Source organism: Sus scrofa, chromosome 13 (genome assembly GCF_000003025.6).
Source record: "Sus scrofa isolate TJ Tabasco breed Duroc chromosome 13, Sscrofa11.1, whole genome shotgun sequence".
NCBI classification, from domain to species: Eukaryota; Metazoa; Chordata; class Mammalia; order Artiodactyla; family Suidae; genus Sus; species Sus scrofa.
This window is the reverse complement of record NC_010455.5, coordinates 21,924,549-21,939,330: the sequence shown is the minus strand read 5'-3', so window position 1 is coordinate 21,939,330 and position 14,782 is coordinate 21,924,549. Positions and strand designations below refer to the sequence as shown.

The following is a 14,782-nucleotide window of genomic DNA, read 5'->3' as shown; positions in this document are numbered from 1 at the left end:
CTCTGTCTCTTAGCTGACACTGCAAAGAAGATAAATAAAAAGTGGAGGGAGAAAGGAAACAGAAACGAGGAGGGGGTGTGAGAAGAAATGAGAAGAAAACAAAAGAAAGCGAGTGCCCCTTAAAAACAACACAAAACAAAACAAAAGGCAGGGAGGAAATCCAAACACTTACCCCCACTGGTATAACTGCGAGAGAATCCGGATGGCTTCATCGTACTTCTTGATGGCCAAAGCAAAGTTCCCATGCTTAAAATCCTGGTTGCCAGATTCTTTCAACAGCTCAGCGTAAGTTGTGGGGTCCATCCTGCGAGGAGATGGAGGAAAAGCTGGCAGCCTGCTAGGGCCTCCTTCCCCTGCACAACTGCATCGCTCAGAGTCTGGAGAGGCAGGTTGTTGATCCTGGCCCCTCCCACCAGTGGAGGGCACACTCTGACCACACCCCTCACCACCAGGAGACCAGACCGGGTATCAGATCTGATGAGACCGTTTTCTTTCTCAGTTCTTTCCTGACCTCAGGACCAGTGGCCCGAAAGATTCTATTTATTCTGTGTTAATGACCAGCAAGGCTCTGAGGAAGGAGGCTGCTTCCACGCACAAGATGACATAAAGCTGGCAGGTAGGGTGCGCTGGCGAAGTGGCAGCTATTCCCATAACCCGCACTCACATTACTCTCTCCTTTACCCACCACTGCAGCCCCGAAGGAGGCACTGTCCCCATGGTTCATATGAAAAAAACAGTGGCTCAAAGAGGTTCAGGTTACTTGCCTAAGGGTCGCGAATGGCCGTTCCTGGTTCTGACCTCAATTCCAAGTTTCTGCTCTTGACCTTGTATTGCATCGCCCACTCACACAAGGAGTTGAGAGTCCTTCCATTCTCTGAGAACATGGAAAGGAGAGGGGAGTGCAGTCCTAAAGGCCTCAATAAACAAGGGGCTAGGGTATGGAGCCACAACCTCTGCCTCTCCTGCCCTCCTCTCTTCCTAAAAATATTAGTTAAATAAACTTCAGAGTCTTTGTCCCTGAGACTGTCATTGTCATTGACTGCTTCACCTGCCAGGAAGCACTTGCCTCTTTCATGGACTGGTTTTACTCATTTATTAGCCCTATGGCCTGGCATAGAATGGGGACAAATATTTGTGGTGTCATGAAATTAAATGCCAGATCCAGAAGGCTGCCTGTTACTATCTCTCTCTTGTGTAAACGAGGCCTGGGTAGGTGGAAAGAAGGGCCTGGAGTCCTGCCCACCTGATGAGCCTCAGGGAGCATTTGTTGAATGAAAATAGTGGAGGAGGGGCCTTGCAGAGCCTTGAGAAGCAGGCACCAAAGAGACAAGGAAAAGGTGAGGGTCAGAAGAGATGTCCCTTAGGATTTTCTTCTCCCAATATGGCAGCAGGCAAGGCAAGGCAGTGGGCAGGCTCTTTAAAATGAGGACACTTCGGGAGTTCCCGTTGTGGCTCAGTAAGTTAAGGATCCAGTGTTGCTGCAAGCTATGGCGTAGGTCGCAGACACGTCTTGGATCTGGTGTTGCTGTGGCTGTGGTATGTGCTGGTAAGTATAGCTCCGACTCAACCCCTAGCCTGGGAACTTCCATATGCCAAGGATGTGGCCCTAAAAAAAAAAAAAAAAAAAAAAAGAGGACACTTCAGGTGACTGCACAGGCCCTGCACCAGAGGGGTCATGAAATCTATCAAAAGCCTTCCTGACTAGCATGATTCTTGGATAGATAATAATTATTATTACTTGTACATTTCAAATCTTGGCAGGGGTTGGGGGGCAGGGAAGCAGACCCAAGCAGATAGAAACGGTGGCTTATTTTAAACCCATATGAGCTTACTGAGCTTTTGAACTATGCTGCATTCTTCAGGCAGAGCTGTACCAGAATGAGGCACATCATCACTAAACAAGTCAGAATACAAAATTCCACCTAGACTTTACATTAAAGCATCTCTCAATTCTATGGCTCACATTTATACAGAGATGACAGAACATGAAAAAAAATTAAAGAATTGATTAATTAGAGACCAAAAGTATGTTTCTCAGGAGTTCCCTGGTGGTCTAGTGGTAAGGACTTGGCGCTTTCACTGCTAAAGCCCGGGTTCAGTCCCTGGTCTGGGAACTGAAATCCCACATCAAGCCACTGCATCATGCAGCTAAAAATAAAAATTAAAAAATAGGAAATTCCCCTATGGAGCTGTGGGTTAGGAATCTGGCACTGCCACAGTTGAGGTGCAGGTTGTACCCGAAGCTCAGGTTCAATCCCTGGCCCAGGAGCTTCCACATGCCACAAAACAAAAAAATAAAAGGCATTTTCTCTTTCAAATATTGTCAGTCAGGTATCCAATAAATAATTTTAAACTAGCCATGATCGGACAGCTAGAAAAAGGAAATGGCTGTAACAACGGACAAAGGGTTAATACCCTTCTCTTATAAGTATCTTTTCACTAAAGAAAGGACCAACACCCTGACCGAAATGCATCAGGTCCTAAACAGAAAATTCACAGAGGTGCAAGTAATTGTTAAATTTATTGAGAGTGGATACCTAGGACCACCCTCACTAGTAAGCAAAGAATTGAAGAATTAAAACAACAAGGTATCACTGGGAAATACCTAAAAGAATGACCTCAAATGTTGGGACCTGTCATATCCTGCTTATAGGGGGAAATATACTATAACTGAGCAGGACCCTGTGAGACTTCTCAGAGTGGACCCCTACTCATGTCCTCCGCCTGCCTTTCAATCTAAGAACAATTTAATCAGAGAAGTGAGAAACTACAGAAAAAAAGGGACCCCAGTTTAGCAAGACGGAATAATAATAGTTTAGCCTTTCAACAAAGTCAAGGACCTTTAGTTCTTCCTCAAGGACTACAGATAATATTCTGAGCCAAGTCCTTGGAGCTGTTTTGCAGGGGCAGAAGCCCCACCAGGTGGAAGGAATTAACCGTAGGCTGCCCACAAGCACGTAGTAGAACCCAAAGGTTGATGAAGCTGACTCTCAATTAATTACCTCACCAGCAACCAATCAAGAAATGTCCACAAGCTGATCACGCCCTGCTGAACTCTATAAGACGCCTCACTACGATCCTTGAGGCACCAGTCTTCGGTGTTTCCTCTTTGCCTGGCAATTAAAGCTACTTTTTCTGTTTTCTTCGACTCTTCTCCACATTTCTATTTGGCATAGGTGTACAGAGGGAGCCAATATTTCCGCAACAATACTTCATCACGGATAGATTTACCCTATGGATGTTTGCCACAGTAAAAAACTGGAAATAACCCTAAATGTTCCATAATGTGTAACGGATTTGAATCTGTTACAGAACATCCATATGGTAGAACACCACGCAGTTATTTTAAAGAATCATGTTGTAAAAGAACATTTAATGATAGGCCAAGTTAGTAAATGAAAGATACAGTCTCCATAAAAAGGCATTTAATCCCAAATGAAACGTTAGACACATCTAATGTATTGAAAACACACCACAATGTTAACAGCCACATCATTGGAATCAGGCAGGGTTTTAATTTTCCTCCTTAAGCTTTTGTGAATTTCCAACCGCTCTAGAATGCGCCACCTTCACAATCAGACGATACATGCTATTAAAACGAGACTCTTCAAGGGCTTAATCGAAGAATTCAAACACAAAATGTTTCTACTGGATTTACAAATACAACAGAAACGATTCCTGTCCGAATTTTTTTCATACACCTCTAGGGACCAAGAGGGAGCTCTTAATGTTACATGAACAGACATCAAATGTATTCATCCACTTATAGCTCTGCTTGTTCTTGGTGCGATCATATGACAGGGGGAAGGGAAAATACCATCCACACAGAAGGTTTTTTGCTTCTCGATAGGATTTTCTTTTGTGTGTGTTTTTAGGGCCACACCCTCGGCATATGGAAGTTCCCAGGCTAGGGGTTGAATCAGAGCTGTTGCTGCTGGTCTACACCACAGCCACAGCAATGCCAGATCCCAGCAGCGTCTGCGACCTACACTACAGCTCACGGCAACGCCAATCCTTAACCAACTGAGTTAGGCCAGGAATGGAACCTATGTTCTCATGGATACTAGTCAGATTTGTTTCCACTGAGCCATGATGGGAATGCCTCCACAGGATTTATTGACCATCACAGCCTCATTATAAGGAAAAAAGCTTTATATCTCTGTCTGAACATTTAGGGCCTCGTTGTTGAGACTTTTTTTTTAAAACAGGTGAGCAGTCTATCTGTAGGATGAAACAGTTAAATACAAGTGGTGATAATTTACCGTAAAAACAATACCCTCAGGAATAAATACGTAGTCTACAACATCACTTATAGGTGGACTTTTAAAAAAGTGATACAAATGAACTTATTTACAAGACAGAAACAGACTCACAGATTTTGAAAACAAACTTATGAATACTAAAGGGGAAAGGTGGAGGGGGTGGGGAGGTAGGGGGAGATTGAGGGTTTGGAACTTCTTAGGAGTCAAAAGGGATAGAGATTGGAACAGTGAGAAGGCAAGCAGGTTTACTGACCAACAGAGTGGCTGGGAACACTGAGCAGAGAGAACTCAGGCTCCCCACCGGTAGGAAAAGCGGCATCTTTTATAGGCTGGGGTCTGTGTGTTGGGTCACATAGTCTCAAGGAAATAGGGAAGGGGGATAGGGAGAGAAGGAGGATTGGGAGTTCCAGTTGTGGCACAGTGGTTAATGAATCCGACTAGGAACCATGAAGTTGTGGGTTCGATCCCTGCCCTTGCTCAGTGGGTTAACGATCCGGCGTTGCCGTGAGCTGTGGTGTAGTTGCTGACTTGGCTCGGATCCCGAGTTGCTGTGGCTCTGTTGGCAGCTACAGCTCAGATTGGACCCTAGTCTGGGAACCTCCATATGCCACAGGAGCGGCCCAAGAAATGGCAAAAAGACAAAAAAAAAAAAAAAAAAAAAGAGAGAGAAGGAGGATTTAGGGCGTCGTGCACAATTTTAATAGTTCCTTCTGCTATGTTTGTCTTGAGGCTTAACAGTTCCTTAGGTTATCTTTGTCCTGGGGCCTCCATCCATGGCCTGGTCGATAAGGTTAGAAATGTCAGGGACATGTTTTTTTGTTGGTTTGGGCATCCATAACCGTGCCTGGGGGCCTAATTGGAACTTGATGACATTGCGGTTTCCGTGTCCTCCATTTGCAGTCACCACCTAACAGGACTGGCATATGAACACTACTGTATATCACTGGGGACCTCCTGTATAGCACAGGGAACTCTACACAACATTCTGTGATAATCTATATTGGAATGGATATGTGTATATGTATGGCTGAGTCACTTGGCTGTACAGTGGAAATTTACACGACATTGCAAATAAACTAGACTTCAATAAAATTAAATTTTAAAAAAGGATAAATATGTAGTGAGCACCTACTACATGCTTTATAACATCATGTTATTTCATCCTTACAGGAGGTAGACTTGATTATGTCCCCATTTGACATATGAGGGAACCGAGGCAAGAAGAGGTAAGTACCTTGCCATAGAATCCAAACCCAGGTACGCTGACTTTGAGAGAGCCAAGGCAGAGGCTGATCTGTCACATGCAGGCAGACCCCACAGTGTGTGACACTGGCTGGCACGGAGCGATCACACCCCTGCACTTTCGGTTTTGTCAGTGGAGCTAACGCTGAAGATTAGAACGCAAAGAGAGCTTCATAGGGGCGGAGTCCTCTTTGGTTCAGTTTCACTATGACCTTAGGAGGATTCAAGGAGCAGTTGCTGGGAGGTGGCCAGGGCTGCCAGGCAACAACAGAGGAAGCAGATGCAAGAAAAATGCAAATGCGCTAGGGAGGTTTTGAAATAAGCAAGGGTGGAACCAAGCAGACAGATGCCAGGTGGCTGTAGTTGTGTGTGTGTATTATGTGTATTGGATAGTTGCTTTACAATGTTGTGTTAGTTTCAGGCATATACCAAAGTGATTCATTTAAATATCTATATTCTTTTTTTCTATTCTTTCCATTATTGTTTCATTGTATATATACACATGAAGTTCTACAACTGATTAGAGGGTGGGCTCAGGGCAGCTGAAAGGGGCAGAAGGAGGTTCCAACCCTTAACTGGGTACAACTTGACTTTTTTTTTTTTTTTTTTTTTTTTTATAGCAGCACCTGCAGCATATGGAAGTTCCCAGGCTAGGGGTCAAATTGGAGCTGCAGCTGCCAATCTATGCCACAGCACAGCAACTGGGGATCTGAGCCTCAGCTTCAACCTACACTACAGCTCACAGCAAAGCCAGATCCTTAACCCACTGAGCAAGGCCAGGGATCAAACCCGCATCCTCACAAACACTATGTTGGCTTCTTAACCCACTGAGCCACAGTGAAAACTCTGACTTTTTTTTTTTTTTTTTTTTTTTTTTTTGGCTATACCAGTGACAGGTGAAAGTTTCCAGGGCAGGGATCAAACTTCTGCCACAGTAGCAACCTGAGCCACAGCAGTGACAACACCAGATCCTTAACTGCTAGGAACATCAAGATTTGACATCTTCGCAACAAATTTGTTGATTCTTTTTGGATTTTGGTGGTGATGGTTTTTTTTTTTAATTAAAATCCTTTCAAAATACCCCCAAAGTAGTCGATCCAAGATCAACTCTGGAAAGCTGGGAGTACAGACAATTCTAAGCTGAGGCCAGAGAATTGCCCTTTGAGAATAATTCTTAAAACCAACTCTTTCTGGCTCCCATAGGAAGGTGGGCACAGATAGTCCAGGATAAGAATTCAAAGTCAGAACTCATTCTTGGGATTCCAACTTGTTTTCTTTGCTTTTCTTTCTTTTTTTCTGGGCAGAAGGGGTGCAATTTCCACACTCCTTGCACTATCTTATTCCCACTCTGAGCACTGTGCCATCTCTCTTACCCCACATAACATCAAACACACAGAGATTAATAATACCTGCAATCAGGAGATAAATTCTCATGGAACTACTTCTGCACCATATTTTGGCACGTGGGGGTCACAGGTTATGCTGAGTAAACTGGGCCATATACCCTCCTGTTTAGCACCTGTAGTAGTACAACTAGAAACTAGTTCACTGCTCCATAGCTACCCTATAAATACAGAACCTTAAGTTTCTATCCTATTAATTCCTCTGACAAACAGAGCAAAGACATGCAAAACTAAGATACAAGCCAATAAAACTGCTATTGACCTTGCAAAGCAAGCATGAAGAAAATTTTCTGACATGATTTCCTGCAACAGCTTGTTTTTTGTTTGAGAACCATTTTAGGCTATTATTCAAGTTTGATCTCTATGGTTCAGAATTTTCAATACAGCCAATTTAAAGTCCTGTTTCCCTTGATAGGCATATTAAGACTTGACTCACCTCAGACTGACTCACTCTTGTCTTGCAACTAATCAAAACGTGGGATAAATGAGGAGTTTGTGATTAACAGATACCTACTAATATATATAAAATAGATGAAGAACAAGGACCTACTTATAGCACAGGGAATATACCCTGTAATAACTTATAATGGGAGAGAATATAAAAAATACATGTATTTGTCTGTATACGTATACACAAAACTGAATCACTTTACACTACACTTGAAACTAACACAACATTGTAAATCAACTACATTTCAATTAATTTTTTTTTTTTTTTTTTTTTGCTTTTTAGGGCTGCACACATGGCACATGGAAGTTCCTAGGCTAGGGGTCGAATCAGAGCTACAAATGCCAGCTTATGCCACAGCCACAGCAATGCCAGATCTGAGCTGCATCTGCAACCTACGCCACAGCTCACAGCAACACTGGATCCCTGACCCACTGAGCAAGGTCAGGGATCAAACCCGAATCCTCATGGATACTAGTCGGATTCATTTCTGCTGCACCACAACGGGAACTCCTCAATAAAAATTTTTTAAAGCATGGGTTTTGTTAAATTCTCTTACAAATCAAACATGTCAATATGTGGAGAAAAGCAGAAGCAGGACTCCTGGGAAGGTTAATTATATTTACACTGCTTTACAATTTGATGTCTACAGGCATAAATTAAAACAAGACAAAAAAATCCAAACAAAAACAAAAACCTTATATCCATCCAACCTGAGAAAACAGACACAGATTTTGAAAGAAAATCCATGGTAATAAGAATATTTTAAATTTCTTAATATGTAAGTATATATATATATATACTTATATATAAATACATATATATATATATATATAAAATTCTCACAGAATTTTTTTTTTTTTGCTGCACCTATGGCATGTGGAAATTCCTGAGCTAGAGCTCAAACCCAAACCACAGAATTGATCACAGCTACTTCAGTGACAAAGCTGGATCCCTAACCCACTATGCCACAAGGGACTCCCTTATAGAAGCTTTTTTAAAAAGTTTCTTATAAAAGAACCACTAGTACTCTTAAAATTGCAAGATTTATATGGAAAAAAGCTTACTAAAAAAGATTGTCTTGGATTTTAATATTCAATATGGTTCTATTGGGGCAAATTCACTATTATAAAATATCTAATTTTCTCTGTTAACATATTTTCAACAAAATTTCAATTGAAAAACAGGATACTTAAATTAATGCAAGAATTCTCAAAATCATCTCAAAGAATAAACAAGCAGTTCCCACTGTGGTCCAGTGGGTTAAGAATCTGACTGCAGTGGCTTAGGTCGCTGTGGAGGTGCAGGTTCAATCCCTGGCCCAGCATAGTGGTTAAGGATATGGCATTGCACAGCTGTGACATAGGCCACAGCTGTGACTCAGATTCAATCCCTGGCTTGGGAACTCCTGTATGCTGTGGGTGTAGCCAAAAAAAACCAAAAGAATAGACATGACAGAATAGCAAAGAATTTTTTTTGGCTACACCTGTGGCAGGCAGAAGTTCCTAGGCCAGGGATCAAATCCATGCTGCAGCTGCAACCTGTGCCACAGCTGCAGCAGCGGCCAGATTCTTAACCTACTGCACCACACAGGAACTTCCAACCAAGACATTTTTAATAAAAAAAGAATATCAAGGAGTTCGCATTGTGGCTCAGAGGAAACAAATCTGACTAGGAACCCTGAGGTTGTGGGTTTGATCCCTGGCCTTGCTCAGTGGGTAAAGCATCTGGCAGCCGTGAGCTGTGGTGTAGGTTGCAGAGGCCACTCAGATCTGTCGTTGGTGTGGCTGGCAGCTGTAGCTCCAACTGAACCCCTAGCCTGGGAACCTCCATATGCCACGAATGTGGCCCTAAAAAGCAAAAAAAAAAAAAAAAAAAAAAGAATATCAAGAGAAAATCTTCGCTAACATTTAAAATGTACTTATAAGACCTAACTAATCTTTAAAGTGTGATACTAACATGAAAGCAAGCACATCAGTGGAACAAAACAGAATATCCAGAAATAAACATAAATAATAAAAGAATTCTAAGTGTGGGAGTTCCCGTCGTGGCGCAGTGGTTAACGAATCCGACTAGGAACCATGAGGTTGCGGGTTCGGTCCCTGCCCTTGCTCGGTGGGTTAACCATCCGGCGTTGCCGTGAGCTGTGGTGTAGGTTGCAGACGCGGCTCGGATCCCGCGTTGCTGTGGCTCTGGCGTAGGCCGGCGCTACAGCTCTGATTGGACCCCTAGCCTGGGAACCTCCATATGCGTGGGAGCGCCCAAGAAATAGCAAAAAACAACAACAAAAAAAAAAAAAAAAAAAAAAAAAAAAAAAAAAAGCAAAAAGAAAAAAAAAAAAAAAAAAGAATTCCAAGTGTGGGAAAAAAGGTAGCTTTTAAAATAGACAGGGAGGAGAGTTCCCTTGTGGTGCAGTGGGTTAGGGATCCTTCATTATCACTGCAGCAGCTTGGATCACTGCTAATGGCGCCACACGTCTTAGGTGTGGCCAAAAAATAAAATAAATTTTAAGATAAAAAATAAAACAGACAGGGAAAGAATGCATCTGTAGGCACAACTGATGAGATATCTGGAAAAGAAGTAAAATTTCTAATCCATATTATTTGGTAGGCTGAATAATGGACACCATACCCTCCCCCAGAGATGCCCAAGCCCCAATTCCCAGAAACTATGAATGCATTACTCAACGTGGCAAAAGAGCTTTTGTCGATGTAATTGAGATTACAGACCTTAAGACAAAGCCATAATCCTGGATTATCTGAGTGAGCCCCATCTAATCACATGTACCCTTAAAAGCAGAAAATCTTCTCTGGCTGGAGTCAGGAGGATATAGAGGAAAAGGAAGGTAGCAGATGGCAAACATAAGAAAAACTTGCTCCATCACTGCATGCCTTAAAGGTAAGGCAATGTGAGGAGAAATGGAGCTGGCCTGGAAACGAAAGAGGCTCCTGGGTGACAGTCAGGAAACAGGAACCTCAGTCCTACAGCTGCAAAAAACTGGATCCTGCCAAAAACACAAGTGAGCTTAGAAGACCACCCGCCATAAGAGTCCAGCCAGCCAACAACTTGATTTCAGCCTTGTGAAACCTGCCATGCAAACCCAGACTTCTCACCTACAGACTGGGAAAGAATTCATCTGCTTGGTTTTAAGGCACTAAATTTAAGGCCATTTGTTAGAACACCAATACACATCATATACCAAAAATTCATTTTAAGTCAATGAAAAAAAGGCTAGTGTGAAAAAGACGTCACGGCAGTAAAAAGGAACTCTTGTTTCTTGGCAGACATAACAATGTAAAGATCCTCAAAGACATTATGTTAAGCAAGAGAAGCCAGATTCAGAAGAGTATAAACTGTGTGATTCCATTTGGCTGGAGCTCTAGAACCAGCAAATCTAAGAAACCAGAAGAACAGTTGCCAAGGGAGGGAGAACCACTGACTGCAAAGGGGGCCTGAGCACACTTTCTGAGGGGATGGAAATGTGCTCTATTTTGACTGGGGTGGTGGTCACACAGGTATACACATTTGTTAAAGCTCATTGAACAGTCCCCTTAAAAACCTGTGCATTTTATTACAAGAAATATCTCATTTTTTAAAAAGCAACAAGAAAAAGAAACCATAAAAGCACTAAGAGAAAATACAGCTACAATTCTAGATCATCTTCACTGCTCCACGATGGCACTTGGTAAGATCTCATCAGATACCAATACATACAGCCTTTGACCCAGCAGCCACTACTGAGAATCAACATTACAGACCAATTGCACACACAGGAAATGGGAGAAGTACAAGATTATTCACTGTCAGATTGCTTGTAATAATAAAAGATTGGGACCAGCTTTAATGCCCATCAACAGAGGACCAGTTTAATAAATTATAGTGCAGTTCCCACAACGAAGTATTACACAAGTTTTGAAAAAGAAAGGAAGAAAAAGAATGAAGATGCTTTCTAATTTACTGATCTGGGATAACCTGCAAAATATATTTGCAAAAGGCAAATTTAGAATAGTGTGTACATTATGCTCCCTTTTCTGCAACATTTTTTTTTTCACTTTTCGGTCGCACCCAAGACATATGGAAGTTCCCGGGCCAGGGATCGAATCTGAGCTGGAGCTGTAACCTACACAACAGCTGCAGCAACACTAGATCCTTAACCTCTGCACCAGGCTGGGGATTGAAATGGCACCTCCACAGAGACAAGCCAGAACATTAACCCACTGTATCACAGTGGGAACTCCTCGTGCAACATTTAAAAAAATAAAGCAGGAGTTCCTGTCGTGGCACAGTGCTTAACGAATCCGACTAGGAACCATGAGGTTGCGGGTTCGGTCCCTGCCCTTGCTCAGTGGGTTAACGATCCGGCGTTGCTGTGAGCTGTGGTGTAGGTTGCAGACGCAGCTCGGATCCTGCGTTGCTGTGGCTCTGGCGTAGGCTGGCAGCTACAGTTCCAATTAGACCCCTAGCCTGGGAACTTCCATATGCCGAGGGAGCGGCCCAAGAAATGGCAAAAAGACCAAAAAAAACAAAAACAAAAAACAAAAAAATAAAGCAGAGTTGAATAAGAATATATATTTGCCTTTGCTTATATATGGATAAAGAATCTCTAGAAGGATGCACCAGAAACAAAATTATTTTACTTTTTTGGGGTATGGGGTGGCCAAGGGAGAGGGGAGACCTAATCCTACCTTTTCATTGTAAACTTTTCGTATTTTTTGATTCTTGAATTACATAAATTCAAGAAAATTTTAAAGCAGTGAAATAAATTATATGTAATCACATTCGAGAAGACCATTGGAATGATACCAAAAGTAGAAACATATAGTGAATGGCACCAATTCATTAAAAAATTTAAATTTTTGTACATCAAAAAGCCCTGAAATTAGCTTAATAACACCCTAAGTCAGCAAGAGTATGGGCGGGGAGTCACTCTCACAGCTGATGGCAAGATTAAGTGATACAGCATCTGTCGGCAGAAATGCACGAAATTTTCACACAGCTGCTGGAAATTTATTCTACTGACATTTCATTTAAGTACATGGGGATGTTAACTACATCACTCTTTGTCAAAGTAAAAATGATACAAATCCAAGAGTCCAACAAGTAGAGACGTTTACATAAAAAATGTACATCTCAGTATGGAACACTATAGTTGCTAAAAATGTAAGACAGATCTAAAATACGAAATCTAATAAAAATAATACAAAAGAACTTCGTCACAAAACGGAAACACACTCAAAGATTTTGAAACCAAACTTATAGTTACCAAAGGGGAAAGGCTGGAGGGATAAATTAGGAGGTTGAAATTAACATATATACACTACTATATATAAAAATTTTTTCTTCTTTTGATGGCTGCACCTGTGGCTAGGGGTCTGATCAGAGCTACAGTGGCAGGCCTATACCACAGCCACAGCAACTCAGGCTCCAATCTGCATTTGCAATCTATGCAGCGGCTTGCGGCAACACTGTACCCTTAACCTGCTGAGTGAGGACCAGGGATGGAACTGCATCCTCCCGGACACTATGTCAGGTTCTTAACCTGCTGAGGCACACAGGAACTCCATATATATAAAATATTATATATATGTCTGGGTCACTCTGTTGTACAGCAGAAAAATTGGCACATTGTAAATCAACTATACTTTAATAAAAAATATAGAATAACTGTTACTGCAAAAAAGTAAGTAACAAGGACCTACTGCAGAGCACAGGGAACTCGACTCAACCCTGTAATAACCTACATGGGAAAAGAAACAGAAAAAGAATGGATGTATGTCTAGGCATGGCTGATTTACTTTGCTGTACACTTGAGACTAACACAACACTGTAGGTCAACTATACTCCAATACAACTTTAAAAATAATAATAATGAAAAAAGTAAAATAAAAAATAAAATAAGAGGAAGAGATGGCAATGAAGGTGAGTAAACCAAGTTGGAGAACAATTTGGAGAACAGCTTGGAGAGCAGGAGGACAGATTTGTGCATGTGTATATTTTCACTTGATCTTTAGAAGTTCTGGAAAGACAGACACTTAAGGAATGCATAGGAGCAGTGATCTCTGTGGAGCAGATCTGGGAATAGGGAGGCCGCTCCTGAACTATGTCTAAGAGAACACATTTCTGTTACCTCACCCAGTTCATGGTTGCACACGTTCTTACTGCAGCCCTAGGAGCATAACACAACACCCCTTTCAATATGTTCACAGAACTTTATAAATAGGATTTCCTGAAGTGAGATGGTTAGACCAAAATTTCCAGAGGAAGGTACCCAAGGCTCAGAGACTCAGGGCCTGGCCACAGTCACACAGGAGTGAGCACAGGACTGAGACCCGTGCTGACTTCTGCCTCCTCCTGGGACCCCTGCTCCACACTACCTGTGGGTGGGAGGAAAGCCAGGCCCCCCACCAACCCCCACCACCTGTTCATGAAGGTTCAGGTGAGTGGTCTGGCAATCCCTGCATGTTATCTGAGTGTGATGCCTGCAACATTTACAGAACCTTTGCTTTGTTTACCCAGCAGAGAAATATTTTGTTAAAAACATAGCCCTAGGATTTGCCTGTTTCATAGGGGTTCCCTGAAATTACCAGTCAGTTAAGCAGGTACAGCTGAGGAAACCCAGGATTCAAGGCTTGGATGAAGGGTGGGAGAGGTCAGCCCTGTAATGTCTGAAAATGGCCCCAAATCATTCTCTACTGCAATTGCTCCTTTGAAAGGAAGGGGCCAGGGTTGTGGAGGCAGGCCCAGGGCCTCAAGCAGGCTCTGGGGCTGGACCTGCAGGCCAGAGTTCCCTGAGAGTCCCCTTCCCTAGGAGTTTTTTTGTTTGTTTTTTGTTTTGTGCTTTTCAGGGCCACACCTGCAGCATATGGAAGCGCCCAGGCTAGGGGTTGAATCAGCTACAGCTGCCGGCCTGTGCCACAGCCTCAGCCACATTGGATCCAAGCCGTGTCTACGACCTACACCACAGCTCTTGGCAACACCAGATCCTTAACCCACTGAGCGAGGCCAGGGATTGAACCCACACCCTCATGGATACTAGTCAGGTTTGTAACACACTGAGCCACAATGGAAACTCCTCTGGGAGGTTTTGTTTGTTTGTTTTTGTCCTTTTAGGGCTGCACCTGTGGCATATGGAGGTCCCCAGACTAGGGGTCGATTTGGAGCTGCAGCCACTGGCCTACGCCACAGCCATAGCCATGCCAGATCTGAGTCGCATCTATGACCTACACCACAGCTCATGGCAAAGCCGGATCCTTAACCCACTGAGCAAGGCCAGGGATCGAACCCAAAACCTCATGGTTCCTAGTCAGATTCGTTCTGCTGCGCCACAATGGAACTCCTCCTCTGGGGTTTTTGGACTGGAACTTTGGGAAAAGTTTCTCTGATGGTGGCAGTTGGGGTAGGAAGCTCCAGGGGTGCAGCTTTACCCC

The 14,782-nt window shown here is 42.8% G+C and overlaps 1 protein-coding gene across 1 annotated transcript in view; it reads right to left on the bottom strand.

The window, feature by feature from the left end:
- The window catches only part of TRANK1 (tetratricopeptide repeat and ankyrin repeat containing 1), a 109,766-nt gene that overhangs the window by 83,835 nt on the left and 11,149 nt on the right, over positions 1 to 14,782 (bottom strand). Inside the window, 1 exon segment of the mRNA XM_021071655.1 lies at positions 173 to 304. Within this exon segment, the coding sequence (XP_020927314.1) occupies positions 173 to 304 (132 nt within the window).